Source organism: Nyctibius grandis, chromosome 9 (genome assembly GCF_013368605.1).
Source record: "Nyctibius grandis isolate bNycGra1 chromosome 9, bNycGra1.pri, whole genome shotgun sequence".
Classification (NCBI taxonomy): Eukaryota; Metazoa; Chordata; class Aves; order Nyctibiiformes; family Nyctibiidae; genus Nyctibius; species Nyctibius grandis.
Window position 1 is genome coordinate 7,579,855 of NC_090666.1, and position 16,319 is coordinate 7,596,173.

Sequence of the window (16,319 nt, forward strand, 5' to 3'; positions counted from 1 at the left end):
CATACTGGAGAAAAGGCTGAATTTTATCTATCATCTGTTATCTTTTGCCTGGTCATGCCTCTTGTGATGACAGCCAGGAGTTTCTTCCAAGTCCTTCAGCCTGACGGAGGGGCGTCCCCAGCCCAGAGAGGGCTCGATGGCGGTGGCAGGGAGCTCTGGCAGCAGCATGGGGCAGCCTGTGTTCAGGCTCTCCCAGTCTCACGGCTGGAGGAGCAGGAGACTCAAGCATCAGATACAAGTTGCTGTACACACGTCAAAACCATCAGAGCAGAGAGAAAGATGGGGTGGGCGGAGAGAGAAAGGAGAACTAAGAGCCTCCTGCCTGCTTCGGTGTTACAGTACCGTGCCTGCTGTTAGTCACAGCGCTGCCGCTCGTACCTTTTTCAAAGACTGTCACCTTGACATCAAGGCTGCAGGTAAGGGCTCGGCTTACGGTGCACTTTTCGCTAGCAAAGCCTGCTAAGCAAAGTCAGTCAGTGACTGCAGCTCTTGGTGTTTCCACCCCCTGCTAAAATGCAGCCAGGCACTGTGGCAGACATTCTGCACCCGCCACCGCTTTGAGAAGGAAATGAGCGCTGCTTTCCCACTTGACACTACGGAGGGAATTTCAGATGGGCAGAATGTAATTACTTGGCCTGGAGTTTGGCCAGGAGCGGGGCCCAAGACCCCTACCCTTATGTAAAGTGTCACAAAATCTCCAATGACTGCAAGTGTGAGGACCTCAGCTTTATGTCTCTGGCTGCTGTCATTGATTCTTCATGGCTAATTACCTAATAGTGACCCTTGCAGCAAAGCCAAAAAACAAACCTTGCTGCTTGAAACAATTCAAGTCCCAGAGACTGAAAACTACACAAAAATTGCTTGGTGCAGGGCTATCTTTTGACAGTAGGGAGCAGGTGGACAGCAAGCCTCTTGTGCCTTGCACTGGTTGCGTGCCACTCAGAAACCTACCGGGGTTTTTGGATGGGCAAACATAGCTTTAAAATGCAGCACCCCCAAAACACAAGCCTACTGTATCAACTGTGTACCAGAGTCTCCAGAGTTTTGCTGTATGCAGTTGCCAGCTGGTTCCATTTATTTTTCTTCATTTTTCATATTTTGACTGTAATAAATAATTAATCTATGGCTTTGTAACTTGCTGACAAATACAAATGCATCACATTCCAACGCAATGTAACGTGTCACTCACAAGAGCCAACCTGCATGATGCAGAAAACTGATGTGCAGAAGGCTTTGGAAAGTAGGCTAATCATCAAGGTCACCCACAAGAGCTCAAGCAAACTTTTGCTTCAAACTGTCCCTTAGAGGATATTCCTACTTGCTGTGGGCACCAGAACTGGGTTAATACGTTCAAATCTACGCAGGTCTAGTCATCTTCCCACGTGTTAGCTCAGCCCTTTACCCTTTTGTAGCTCCTTGCCTCCAAGATCCCACAAACTTTTGGGAACACAGGAGACAAAACTTGCAATGTTAATTACTTAAGAGCACTTCCTCTACTTTGTAGCTCTGAGAATCCGAACCCCAGGAAACGCATTTTTTTCTTCCAGGAAAAGACCAAATGAAAAGCAAGGAGGAAGTGGGTAGCAGAAGAGACAAAGGAGACTGAACAAGGCAATAATTAACCTGGGTGAGACCAACGTGTTTCAGAAGGGGCAGGACTATGAGAGAGAAAACCCTCCCGCCTTGGGAAAAAGGTGACTATAGATTGTTGGCAGCAGTGCTAGCAGCAGCAGAACAAGAGCCGTGACAAAGAATAGAGGCTGAATGCCAAGGTTCACAGCAAGAGTAGCGAAGCAGTGCAAGCGGCCATCAAACAACAGCGGGGAGAGCAAAGGTGGGAGAAGGAACTGTGAGAGTATCAGAGAGACACACAGTACGGGTGGCTCTCAGAGAGAGTCACGCAATGGGATCAGGTGAACGGCACCAAGCGCCAGTGGCAATCCAGAAGGATGACCTGCTGTGGAAGGCGTCATCTCAGCTTTTTAGATTGAAAAAACATCTCCTCAGCCTCTCCTGACCACCAGCAGATGTTTGGGTTTGTGACATGCACCACTAGTTATTAGGAATACACATAAGGCTGATTTTCTCTTCTGACTGAAGCTGGAACTGCAAAGATGAAAACTCTTGTAGTATTTTCACCTCATTTTCCCTATGCATATTTGTATCTATTTATTTCTCATTCTAATAAGACCTGAGACAAGGATAGAACAAAGATGCACAAACCAAAAATCCGCACTAGTCACAAAGGCTGTAGAGAGGAGCAAAACAATCCCGAGGAGGCTGTGAAATGAAGGCCTGTTCCCCGCAAAATACGCACCATGGTCATTTTAGAAGTACTTTTACATTTCAGTGAATATATAAAAAACACTTCTCCATGTTACGCTCCTCAAAACCCCTGTGTTACCCATGCATGGACAAATTTCCTCTCTTACCATCCTGCTTTTCCTGAAGTGTTATCTGGCTCCTTTGAACAACAGCAAATGTATAGCTGCAGTTGCCCGTTGGTTGCTGTTTGAGAGTGGGTATCAGGGGTGCGCAGGTTCTGTGAGAAGGGGTGAGTGACCGAGTCCCCACTGCTGTTCTGCTTCCTAAATAACTGCACACTTCTTGCTGTTGCTGAGGAACACACTTGTACTCCTCTAAATGTCCACAGCTTTAGACAGCTAAACTGTGTTTCAGCCACAACACAACTACTGACACCAAGGGAGCTCCATAATACCACTACTGCTGACCTTGCTGTTATTGGTGGCATGGATTGTCACATCCCTTCTCTTCAAACACCAACACAAACCTGCACACACTCACGCTCGTGCTGCAACATGCACACAGTGAGCTCTGAACCTGAGAGCTGTGGCTTTCCTGTGGCCCTACAGACATGAAAACTGGTGTGTCTCAACCTGCAAAGCAGAAGGAAGCTGAACCAGTTGCTTCTCTCTCCCTCTGACAGCTGTTGACCCCTGCAGACACCCCGAGAAGGAAGGTAGCGCTCTGACCTGCACGGGCTCAGGAGTGAGCTGGACAACATGCTGCATACGCTCACTGTGGTGATGCCTGGACTCCTCCTCGTAGATCACATCCCTCTCATGCTGGGGAAGGTTCAGGAAGCGGCGAATGGTGCAGAGGTTCTCCCAAAGGGTGCGGTTTTCTGGACTTGGGTTTTCTTTCCAGCGAAGCAGCTCACACAGCCAGCCCTGCAACGGTAGGGTCAGCACAGTTAATTCACTGAGCGCCGAGGAACTAGATGTGAGTGGAAGGTCAGCTGGACTTAAAGCTCTATGCTGCAAGTTTCATTGGTCTCATCTCACACAGAACACCCCCTACCCTCAGCTGCCCTTTGGTCTCAACAAATCTTTGATATATTATATTTCCTGCAAGCTGGAGAAGCAGACAAAACCAGCAGTGCTTAACAGGAACCAGGAAGAACAGCATCTTGCCCCCTGTCGTAATCATACCATGTTTAAAACGCTCAGATAGAAATATTTTTCCTATAGAAAAACAGAGTCAAAATAAAGGTGCATCTCCACCTTTCAGGGTCAGAGCCCCTTTATTTCTTCAACCAAGCAAGAGAAAAGGAGATGTAAGCCCTGAGACTTGCTAAGGGTTGCAGCTGCAGGACCAGAAATTCAACCACTACTGAAAATGTTTAGAAGAAGATACTATCAAGTGAGGACCTCTGATCTGCTGTCACTATGTTGCATTGACTCCCCCAGCTCTGAAGCCCACTAAAGCTTGACAGCTTTAAATAATCAAATGGCCACTTAGAAGATGCAACCTCACAGAAAGGGAATCCTCTAGTATTTAGCACAAAAGCAGCAAACAGGGTCCTGTAGAAGTTACTAGAGAGACCAAGATACTAGATGGAGGTAATTCTAAACCCAACTATGGATCATTATAATAGCAGATTTTATTCCTGCTATATTGTTTTAAGGTTAATTTGAAATGCCTTCCAAAAGTTACCACTGCCTGAAATCCTGTTGGACCTCCCCAGAGGGGCTGAGAGCTCAGACCCCCGGAGGGGACAGCACCAGTGCTTCAGGAAGAGGAAACCACTCTAAACCACAAAGCCAACCAGAGAGCACAATGGCAATAGCTGCTGCGGTGAGGAGAGCCCTGCGTGTCGTGCACGCGTGGCGGTGAGTCGGCATCCCCAGCAGGTTAACAGGGAGGGTGGCTGCTGCTTGTACCTGCCCGGGGGGGACAGCCAGCCCTGTCCTGCCTGCCAGCAGCCGGCCCCGCGTGGGGCTGGGGACAGCAACTCCCCTCCCGTGCCTGCGCGCAGGAGATGCGATGCAAATGACAGAACACGAGAAGATAATGCTGAGGATGCTGTCAACGCGCCTTACTGACTCCTGTCAAAATATTTTACCTAGTATCTTTATAACCCATCATTTTCAAGCTACAAGTCAGCATTTTGACACCACTTTGACAGGCACCTTACAATACCTAAAAGATAGCTTGATCAATGTTAAAAATGTTCGGTACAAGAAGTAGCCAAAACTGTTATTTTTCCAAACAATGACTAGAGCAAGCTGAACAGCCAGGTTCGTTACCGGCCCACGTGGGGGTTTTTTGGTATGGCTTTTTTGTGTAACAACTTGTAAGCCATTGACAACTTCTACCGTGCACTCTAAACCCCGTATATAATATCATAAGCCGTTGTTTGTCTTACTCTCCACTGTGTCTTCTGCCTTCTTCCCCCCCCCTCAAAAAGGCAAGATTTGATTATCTCCGCTGCATCAGCCAAGACAGCAACACCAGCTGTTCTCATTGTGCAGCCTCTTCCTCACGGCCTACATGTTAATAACCTGATCATTCCATTTTCTCCTTCAACTGCCGGCTGCAGCACAGCGAAGAGACAAAAACCCGGGCCCATCTGCAGCAGCTGTAGGCACTGAACTGTGAAGCCACCAGGGATTTATAAACTAATCTGTAACACAACACTGCCTTGTTTTTACAAGTGAGAGGCCACATTTGTGCAGACCTGATCTTTTCTTGCAATAAACTAGGAGGGATGGGGTGGGGGGGCAAGGATGAAAACAAGATATCTAATCATTTACTTAGGGAAAGAAAATATCTGTATTTTATTTTCAAAGTATTTTGACTGGTATTTGGGTAATCTCTCAGCCAGGGGATGTCTGCATTTTAATGTGGCTTGGCCACATCCCTTGCCCTCAGTTCTCCTCTTTTCTTTTCCTCTGCTCAAAAATCTCCCCAAACTTTCTCTCTTTTAGAGAAAAGACAGGAAGAACATCTCCCAGCTCCGCAGTGTTTTCTCAGGGGATCCTCCATACAAAGGAAATAATTTTCGAAACGGAAAATAAACCATCTGCGGAAAAAATAAACTCCCGTTTCTCCCTGTTTTCAGTGATTCGAATAAGTCTCCAGCTGAACTCTTTCAAATGTTTCAAGCAGGTATGTTTAACATCTCCCGCGGGATGCTGCAGCACGAAGACCAATCGTTTAACAGAAAAGACACACCAAACCCTGCACCTGATGGAGCCGGAGCCCCACGCAGGCAGGCCCAGGGAGGATGGCTCTGGGGCTCTCCCGAGGGCTGCGGGGCACTGCGCGGTGCCCGGCTCCGGCAGGGCCACCTCCCTGCCCAAAGCCGGACCGGCCAGCCCGACAGCGACTGCTGCACTTTGATTTATCTGTCCCGTTATAATCAGCACTCATTACAATCACTTAGAGCAACACTACAGGCCTCATTATGGACTAGGCACTCGCTGCCATTAGTCTTTAAGAAGGATAGCGCTCAATTTGCCTGGCAACATGCGAGGTCCTGACCTTGGAGCTATTAGGGAAAAGATTAGACTGCAGTGTGACCATGTGTGCAGACACGAGCAAACCAAATTAATTTCTGGCAAAGGGAGGCACCAGGCAAAGGCCTCGCCATCCTGAGGACACCTGAGAACTTCTCCATTCCCCAAGGGAGATAAGCTAATGGCACGTTTAAAGGAGCCTGGTTCTGAAGGTGAAGCACATCCGTGGTATTTAGAGAGATATTAATCCAGTTTCCCCACAAAGTATTTGCTTGGCTGATCAGATTAAGGGATCTAGCCTTCAACAGCACACCCCCACCACAGCAGGCCCCAAGAAATCTGTGATACTTCACAGCCTCAGACATATTGCACCATGTGTACCCAGCTGCTACAATAATTAGCTTATGAATGTATCAGCTGGTTCTGTGATTTTTATAAATAATAACTAACCTACAGAGCAGAAAGATTTTCATGAGCCTAATATTAGCAAGAAATTGCAAGGTGCGCCTAACTCTGAATTGTCATTGTGCTAAATGCCCTGTCTTCTCTCGCGTTGTGCAGGACTGGATCTCCCCCCGACACCATTTATAAATATTTATTTTTGCATCAGCAACGGCAATGTATTTGTGGCAGCTTTCTTCACAACAGCCACCGTTCGCTCAGCCCCACACATACACACGCGTACCCGCTGTGTGCATGTGTATACACTTATCTGCATCAAATCTGTCCTTTCATTGCTCTTTTCCTATCCTTCCCTTTATTTATTCAAGCATTCATTCTCTTGCCCATCCATTCAAGACCCTATCTATCCATCTACGGGGCTGCTTATTAGGCAATGGCCTCAGCTAATATGTGAGAAAACACAGCGCTGCAGCTTACTCACACATTCTTTATGATTGCAAGTAACCGCCTTCCCCGTGCACAGATGAAAAGTCTGCATTGGATTTTTAAAATTATTTATTTAAATAATCTTAGCACGCCATCCAAGAAAGTTTTGCAGTACCAGGCAAAAAAAGAAAAAAAAGTGTAAATGTCAAATAAAACAGTGACAGATGACAGTATTCTCTATTGAATAGCACCGTTTCTTCGTGCATGTTCAATGAGAACTCATGAATTATTAATACGCAAAACTCCTTTTTCTGTTAAAAATCTCAACTTGGGTTTTTTTGGTTGCAATTTATTTTCTTTTATTTATTTCTTTGGGTGTGTGTATGTTACACAGAGCTTTCCAGGAGAATAATTTCATTTAAGAAATGCTAACATACAGAAATTCTTGGAGCTACAGCCATTCACAGTGAATTTTCGTCTACAGCTACATTTATTGGCATGAAGAAGGAGAAGTGAAGAAGGAGATGCTATCTCACCACCTTTTCCCCCACTCATCCACAACATCTGAGCTCATTGCATTACAAGTAAATCCAACTTCTGTGAACGTATTCTGAAAATCTAACAAATAACACATCCTTCCCCAGATCGTGATACGCCGTGTTTCTGATCCTGCCTCCTCTGCACACTGCAAGCCTCGCTCCACCGCACAAACAGCCCCCTTGACTGCCACACAGCTACCAGGAGAGTTCGATATGTGCCAGCGTCAATATGGGTGGCAGAATCCGGCCCTTAATGTCAGCTTCCAAGGTTCTTAAATGGGAATGTCTTCCATTAAAAATAAGAGGAGGAAAAAACAGCACAATTAAAGGATGCTTTTGGCTCTACAGTCAGGCACACCCAGTGCTTGTGGTTACAAGGAATTCTGCTCAGAACTGCCTTCATTTCACCCCAAAACTTCTAGAGGCATCGAGAACGCAGCCCAGTTTGGCTCATTAAAGAGAGCTGCAGAGAAGTGCTGGCCTCTATTTCTGTTGTTCTCATGAGACAAGATAAACATTTTCTAAGCATTTTATTTGATAAAACAAATAATATCATATTAATGTCCTATTTTTAACCTCTCTCTCTGTCTCCTAATCAAATACATTTCCACATAGCTAAGCAAACAACAACAAAAATCTGCAGGAAGCCAGCCATTGCCATTGTGCTCTTATGCTGTTAAAGAAACAGCGTGCTTACTACACCGAAGCTTTAGCCTTGGCGCGCTCAAACCCCCCTGAGGGACAGTTAGCTGGTGCAGCAATCGTGAGCCATGTTCTCTGTCACTTATCCCCGAGCCCTTTTTAGCAGCTTGACCCTTTCCCTTTTGCTAGACTTACCCTGGAGCAGGGGAGGCTGCTCCGGTAGCCAGAGATACCAGACTAGAGTACGGTTTCCCAGCGCTCAACGAAGGTATGCACAAATATCCCGACCCTCAATACTGCTTCCTGCAGATCTGCTGACTTGCAGTCAGCCCAGGACCAAATTTCTGATTACAGGACAAAAAGGCATATGGGAAGAGTTTAGGCTCAGTCATGCTGGGGCTACAGGCCAGTGCTTACACTTCGAGCAGCATCTCTCTACTGAAAGCCATCACAGGAGGTGGCAGTTGGGTGTTGGCAGTGACTTAGTCACAGGCAGCCTGTCTGCTCGGGCTGGACCGTGAGGCACTTGGAGCCTGGATAAAACTGCACTTAAACTGACCTTGTGCTTCCCTGCAGTTACACTGAAATTAATAATAATAATACTACAGCTAGTTTTCTGTGCTGACATTTTCTAGGGTCTCCAGTGAAAGCATGAGTAGGCAAATGAAGAGTTTTTAGTAAGAGTGATTCAGGAATAAATCTCAAAAATAAATGTAAAAGGCCATCTCCTCACCCACATCATCAGTGCAGAAAATGTCAACATATGTGACAAAAGGAAAAAAAAAGCAGCAATGATCGACGCAAGTCTTGAAAGATTAGGAAAAAAATGCTGCGTTCCACAGAGAAAGCTGCCTTTCTACATGGGATCACAGGAGTCCTCTGGACAAACTTCCTCAGCATCCCTTCCGTCCGCTCAGTTTGGGACTCTCTGCAGTGCGAAATGAGCCAGATAATATTCAGCTCTTGTTCCTTAGTCGCCAAACTCTCTTTCCATGAATCCAATAAGTGTCTATTAAAATAAATAAACCCCCTAATGATTCAAGATAACCTAATCAAGAAAGCTGAAATGGATAAAAGACTAACTGTAATGGAGAGTTCTGTCATGGCTTCAATGAATTCCTGATGAGGGCCGGGGGAGGGGGACTGAACCTGAGAAGCTTTCCTTGGAGCATTTTGATACAGTTCAAGGTTAATCACTCAATAGCCTGGGTTTTCTGAAACGCTCGGTACTTTTCCTCTCCCAAAAATTTAAGGCAAAATGCAAAGCGCTTTCAGGAGGGCCAGTTTCTCACTAGCCTTATAAAACACGAAACAATACCAAAAAACAAATGAGGCAGATGAGCCATGATGTATCTTAGCTTCATGGGAACACCAAGTCTGCCTACAGCTCTTGGCCTCAGAGGGAAGGATGCTGTGCACTGAGGATATTTCCAGCGTGCCAAGTTCAAACTAGCTTCTCCCCACGCTGGAGAGGAAGTGTGGGCTTGTGGTTAAGGCAAGCAGCCTGCCGTCAGCTCCCAGGTCTGCCAAGGACTTCCTGAGCAAAGCCCCAGCTCAACAACTGTCCCTGCTTTGCTCAGCTGCTGAGAGCCTAACACGCTGCTGCAGATGCTGTCCTGGATGGGGGTCACACTGTGACTGCGTATACAAGTCTGTAAAAAGAAGCTGATGTCCAAAGGTACTTCAAAGAAACTTTAAGTTCAGTCAAGGAGAGAAATGTCTTTCTGTATTTCCTCCATATGTAACAAGAACATCAAAATATCAGCACAACAGATATGTCCCAGCTGTAGAGATTCACAACATCATAAAAGCACCGAGATGCATACACTGTATATGCTACACATCTTCACCACCAGCTGTTTTTTCTAGCTGTTGCTCATCATCATCGGAAGCTAATTAGTTTAAGGGCACAGAAAATACCTGTTATAAGCTAAAATGGGGAGAGAAGGCATCCCATCATATCAAATGGATATAAGGGAATCTAAGCTGGGAAGGAAAGAGAGGGAAGGACAAAATAAGGGGTTTCTAGAGCTAACGCTGCTTACCGCTCTCACAGTACCTCTATTTTCTTCTCAGAGCATGGGAAGGTGGCCATGATGCTGAGACCCATCTAGCGTGGGCTCCTACTGTGGGGCTAACATTCCCTTGGCCAGAGAACACGCTCCCAGAAAGACCTGGCAATGAGGCAGGGATCTCAACATGAAAAGGAAAAGTCAGAGGAAAGGCGAGGAACTGTCATGGTGATTTCCATCCATAGCCCTAGGGTTTCTCTTGACCTGAAGGGCCTCAGCTGAAGGGCTTTTCTGCCCCCAGCCTCCACCCCCACCGGTCAAGTTTATTTTTTGTTTGTTCATTTTTAAACAGGGCAAAGATACGAACCAGAGACTGAGCTTTGCCAGCTTAACGTTTTTTCAAATGTTTCTCCATGAGATCTCTCTTGCTTTACTGTGGTGCAACTGAAACAAATTCCAGTCCCTTAAGGAAGAATTTCAGTTTCAAGGGTTTACTTTTTGTTTTTACTGGACTGGTGAAGGTCAAACCCTTCCATGTGCCCTGTCCGGGGCAGATCCCAGCAGCACGTGCCCTGCCTCCCCACACTGCCCCAGCCTGATTAAGGAGAGTCTCTTGCCCTGGGAGAACTGTGGGAAGTTCAGCCTCCATATTCATACAAATTTTGCCCTCCCTCACACTGTCAACAAGGGCTCCAGCCAGCTATGCTCATTATTTATTTTGATAGTGACTGTGTATTATGAACAGAACTATATTCCTGAACTCATTTCGCACAGACTAAGAAAAGAACGTCTGCTGAGCACAGCACAGCCTCTGCTAGAACTCTCACTAGCAGAGGTCAGAGGGGTGATGCTGCTGCACAGTATTACAGAAGCACCGGCACATGGTCATGGGGGAAATAGCTTTCCTGAAGTCATCCTGTAGAGCAGTTGCAGAACGGGACATAGAAGCCAGTTTTCAAGACCAACAGTCCAAACCTGAAGCAACCCAAGGTCAAAGTCTTCGCCTGTCCCACTGTCCCAGCTCTGGAGACGCACAGGCCACCCAAACCTCTCCGAAATGGCACACTGGAAACCCATTTCCTTGCGAATCAAATATAACTAGAAGAGCCCAAAGCACAGATTGGAAACTAAATCCTGGTGTTCCAGCCACTTTCAGAAACACTACGAACGTGATAATACAGGTCCCAGGTTTAGCCATTGAAAGGACAAAGGGCACTAGTAGACGGCATCTCTAGAGAAGCATGCTGTCCAGTGGATACATCACTAACAGCTGGCAACTAAAACAGGATGACAGCTTTGGAGGCTGTGTTTGGAGGGCACTGAGCCCCTCAGCTCCTGCTGCCTTCAAAAATACAAAGGGATGCACAGCACTTCACAAACAAGACTAAAAAGGTCTAGATATAAGTTGCAAGGAATAAAATGCATATTAAGGTAAATAAGTGATGAATAAGTCAATGTCTAAAATGAATGCCTTGACATCTTTTATGAAGGTGGATTCCCTTAAGGCAGTCTCACCATACTACGTTGGTACCTCCATGAGGCCCTGTTCCTTGCATTTATGTTGACTTGTGTGTGATTTGTAACCTTTGTTTCTAGCAGCTGCCCTTCCCTTTAGTTGCTGAACTGAGACTCTGCCATGACTTAAGAATAAAGATGGCTACTTGTTAAATTAGAGGTCAATTAACTCCACCAGTAGATGATGCCGCTTGCAATAACTGTTCTCAGTGGGTACCGCTCTTCCTGTACGAAGACAGAAGACGAAATGAGGCCTCCATTGGCTCTGGATGCTCTCTCGGGTACATGACATACAGCCCTGTGTATAAAATGTCAAAACAGCCCTGTCGGAGGTTCACTGGCTGCTAAAACTGTGAAGATCTCACAGCACCGTGGATTGCTGTTGACAGAACAGCAGTGCCCAACATAACACATGCCTTGTTAGCAAACTGGAAGCCTCTCAGTAGTCTGGGGTGAGGGAATAATAAAGGAAGCCAATGCAATGCAAGCCAGGCCTGTGGAGAGCAGCAAGTGAACGAACCTTGGCGGAGAGTCCAAGCAAACCCTCAGACTAGCTCTTTTTTCCCCTCTTTCAAACTCTCTCTTCTGCAAACATGGGCAGTTTTCAATGAGTGCTTCCCACCATGTAACTCAGCTGCTGAAATCAGCAGCATCTTCACCAGAAATGCCCACAACTGGCACAACCGGCCTGCACAAAGCACTGGAAAAGCCTCACTGCTAGTTTTCAGACAAGCTAGACCTAAGGTGACACACCAACCACCCCACCATGTCAGTGGCTCTCCCCTACACAAGCAACTGTGTCCCTGCTTTTGGCTCTCCTCCTGGCCACAGGGCACCCCAGCCAGCGGTGGGACACCACAGGCACACCAAGCCAGGCTGGGGGGCCCGCATGCAGGTGGGCTTTGGGGCAGGGGGAGCCCCGTGCCACTATGGGTCTTGGCTATGGCTTCTCTGTCTCTGCCTTCCAGCACCCCCATAAACCACTTTCATGCTCCAGCAGAGCACTATGACATCTCAGCATGGCGAATGCTGGGTCATCCCAGGGAGCCAGTATTGCTTTGGCAGGGCTGTGAAACAAAAGAAACATCAGCCTCAGAAACGCTTCTTTATTCACTGCTGCTGAAGAAACAAAACCTTTATGTGCAGTAACTTTGCTTTAAACAATAACATTTGTGGATCCTGTTCTTAACCTTTTGCATCTGGCTTTCAAAATCTGCCCTGTTCTTTTTCCACGTGAAAGGCTACGGAGCTTATTTGTGTTTTGGTGCTGCTGTGCAATGCTGCCAGAGAAGCGCGCTCAAGCTGGCGCAGACCAACGCTGGTGAGCCACCCAAATTATTGTTGGGTGGTTCAGTCCCTCTATTTCAAGAAGCCTCTGGGTATAATGACAGGAAGCTTGCAGGCAATTTTAAGCCAAACCTCAGAGAGGCTGGCATTCAGTCTGTGTTAAACACTCCTTATTAAAAGCTGTCCAGTCCGGATTCTGGGTGGAACTTTGATATCTGCATGGAGTAAAGAATAAGGGGCACGTTTGCAAAATCAATTGTGCAGTTTTTATATTTACTGCACGTTTACCACATATGTCATTTATTACACAGTGGAAAACCGTTAAATGCACAGTAGTTGTGCCAAGTGGCATTATGCTTTTAACAGCTTTATTCGTTTAACAGCTCCAGTTCTCATTATATTTTGCCATGTGGTACATGAGATTTTTATGCATTTAACAGTTTAAGAGGGTTCCATGGTATTTTCCTTTTATGTATTTCATATCGTGCCTGGGATTTTGTTGGGGGGCAGAGGGGTTGCAGACTGTAACCCCTGTACCCTGACAAGAGAAAGCAAAAGACAAAGAAAACTAACGATTAAGTGAGGAAGGAAAATGAATCAGAACTCCATGTGTCAGGGCACAAATACCTGCAACAAGGACAAGGCTCTCCCACGTGCTTTGATAGCCTTTGACACTTTGTTTATATGCATTTCAACCTCTTATTTTACATCTACTTTAATGACTACAATGCTGTTTCCCTGCACAGAGGAAAAGCAAGTAGGTATTTTGCAGAGTGCCTGCATCTAGATACTTCTATCCCCCTCTCTCATTGTCACAGACACATTTGTGCATTTTTGTGTGCATATTGATGCCCTCTCCTAGCACAACTGAGTAATTTCATCCAGGATCAGAAGCAGCCCTTTTTACTGAGTAAACAATTCCTTCCGTGGTCTCCAATCCACTTGCTGCCCTTCCTACAAAAACTTCTGTCTGTCCTCCTTTCCACAAAACCCCTTCTGGTGCACTGTATTTTTTTAAAGAGTTGGATGAAATTTTTAAATTAATGGATTCTCTTCAAGAATTTCACTCCGACCTAGGTTTGCCCACGTGTATTTTTTACACCCAAAGCGGAAATTAATCCGGAGAACCCACTGCAGTGCCCTCTCACGCCTTTTTGTAAAAATTATTGGATCCGATGTGAATTATTCACATGACGATACAGTACGCAGCACATACAACACGCAAAAAAAAAAGGAAACACCTGCCTAATATGCGGTTTCCCATTGCCTTCCCTCGGTTAATCACTTGAGAAAACAATTTCTTTACCAGCCAAATGAGGATACCATCATTTTGAAAGGTCCTTGTCCCACTAGCAGAGGTGTAAGTTATATACCACAAGTGGGAAAAGACATGCGTGTTTGTACGAAAGGGGAGAAAAAGCTTGGCTGTGAGCTGATCCTTTCCTCAGCCTATTTTAAAAGGGAAAAGGAAACCACTTAAGCAGGCAAAAGCCAAAAACATGACAGGTTCCCCAGAGATGAAGATTATTATTATTATTGTAGGAACAGATGTATTTTTATTGGTGGGAGGAGGAGATGGGTCTAGTTCCAACCCCAGAGTTTGCTTTAAAAACAAAACCCCAAAAAGCCCCGCAACAACGAAATCCCCTCTACCACTCACCTGACTTTTATTGGCAGCCACTTTGGCAAACAGAGCTTGAGATACCTTGGCCCTTTTCATCTCCTGTTGGATCTCGTCATAAATGGCAGCTGTGATGTTGACGTTGGCGCCGTCCGCCTTAATGGGGAGGTCTGTTGTTGGTGTCGAGGTTTTGGCCTACCAAGAGACCATGAAAATAATAATTAAAAAAGTGCTGCTTTCAGCCCAGCCATCTGTGCAGAAATTATCAAAGGATTTCAGTCAGCTGATGCCAAACTGCATTAGCTACAGAGGGACACTTCCTGTCCATTATTCTAATCAGGTTAATTGTGATTGGAAATAATTGCAGTGCATTCCTATAGGACATGCAAGGCCCTGTCAACTCTCCCCCTCTCGCTCTCCCAGCATGTTTATTGAGCAGCTCAACAACAGGATAGGTAGCCGGGGCTTGCGGCCACAGGCAGTCGATGAAGTTGGCTTTGCCAGCCAGCTACTGCGGCAGAGGCACCAGCCCCTACCTTCTCCCCCCCTCTCTAAAAGTGGCCTACACCTTGGAGTAAGAGCCAATTCTCCCAGAAAAAATGAGTAAATGGGTAGAGGTCTCTAAATAATAAATTATTACTCAATTTAATGCACTCCCTCGTCTCCCTCATCCTTTATTAAAACTATACGTATGTCATCTGAGCATGTATGGTTTCCCAGCCTTATCTTTATGCTAGCCAGTCAGTCACCTAATTTCACCTAGGAAATCAGTGGAAATGAAAAAAAAATCATTTCATAAAGCTGGGCTTTGGCATCCCTTTGATGTGCTGCCCTCATTCTCCTAAACTCATATTGAGATTTTGTGTATTCCACTGCACTCCTTTTAATTGAATGATTTCCCATCAGCTTCTGTGACAAATGAAGGACAATAACGGACGCTGCCAGTACTTTCCCCAGGCTGGACTTCCCCTACAAGGCTTCTATCAATACAGTTCAGCAAGCTGCTACAAGAGTTTTATTTTAAAGCCCCTCGGCCGTGGCGGTCCCCAGACTGCACTGGCAGGCGAGGGGGCGAGGGCGGTGTGATGCTCGCTGAGCGCTCCCGGCACCAGCAGCCCCTTGGAGACACAGATCTCATTTGCTTTCCTGAGCTCAAAGAGAAGAGATACCAGGGCTGATCGCTGTACCCCTTACACCTTTTAAGGGAAATATGTAGATTACTGATATAAAATCTGTTTTCTCTTGAGATGTAAAGGTCTTTGGAAACAAAACAACCCAGGTGACAAAGCTCACACTTCCCAATAGATCCAAACCTCCCATAAACCCTGGTGACATTGAGATATTTGGCCCAATTATAAACCCTTTCAGCTGGCTCCTGTTTTTGTGCCAGAGTTGAAGCCTGCTAGAGTACATCTAAAGTCAATTTTTAACTAGGCAGACATGCCCAAATGCCTATTTGTTAATGGGAAGGTTAACTAGGCAAAACCAAACCTTCTGAACTTCTTCTGTTTTGCTGTCCTCCAAATCTTCCTCTAACGTCTTTTTTTGTACCAAAGGGCACATTCATAATGGAGCCAAAATCCAATCAAGACAACAATCTAGACTAATCACTCTTCCTACTGCTTCCAGATAAAGCTTTAACCAACCTGTATCTTTTCCCTTTCCTACCCACCAAGCTCAGCAGGCACTCCTCTGGGCTTGCTCCCTGCCTGTTGTAGGCAGGACTCACGGAGAAAGGGCCTAAGATTTTCCTGCTCCTGCCAAGGCTAGTCCCTGCACTCAGGCAGGGGCAGCTGGATGGCAGCCGGAGCAGAGCGCAGCCGCCCATGCCCCGGGAGGCCAGTGCTAAACCCATCCACAGGTCATGAGCACATGCAGGGTACAGCCCGACGGATGGACCGACAAGGACACCACGCTCTGAAATTCAATGTTCGCAGATAGATGAGAGTTAGGGCAATTGTGGGAAACAAGAAAACAACAAAGAGATCATGGGAAGGAAGAGGACTGTCCAAGTCTGTCAGGACTCATTTAATGGAGCTTAATTTTACCAAAGGCCCTGCAGTGCTTTGATGGGTATAAGAAAAGCCTTCCCAGTCGCTGAAGCCTTTGGCTA

The 16,319-nt window shown here is 46.2% G+C and overlaps 1 protein-coding gene across 1 annotated transcript in view; it reads right to left on the bottom strand.

Moving 5' to 3' along the window:
* SATB2 (SATB homeobox 2) overlaps positions 1-16,319 on the bottom strand; it is a 132,720-nt gene that overhangs the window by 19,721 nt on the left and 96,680 nt on the right. Inside the window, exons 9-10 of the mRNA XM_068407894.1 lie at positions 14,246-14,401; positions 2,994-3,191 (exon numbers count right to left, since the gene is read on the bottom strand). Coding sequence (XP_068263995.1) covers positions 2,994-3,191; positions 14,246-14,401 — 354 coding nt within the window. The remainder of the gene's footprint in view (positions 1-2,993; positions 3,192-14,245; positions 14,402-16,319) is intronic.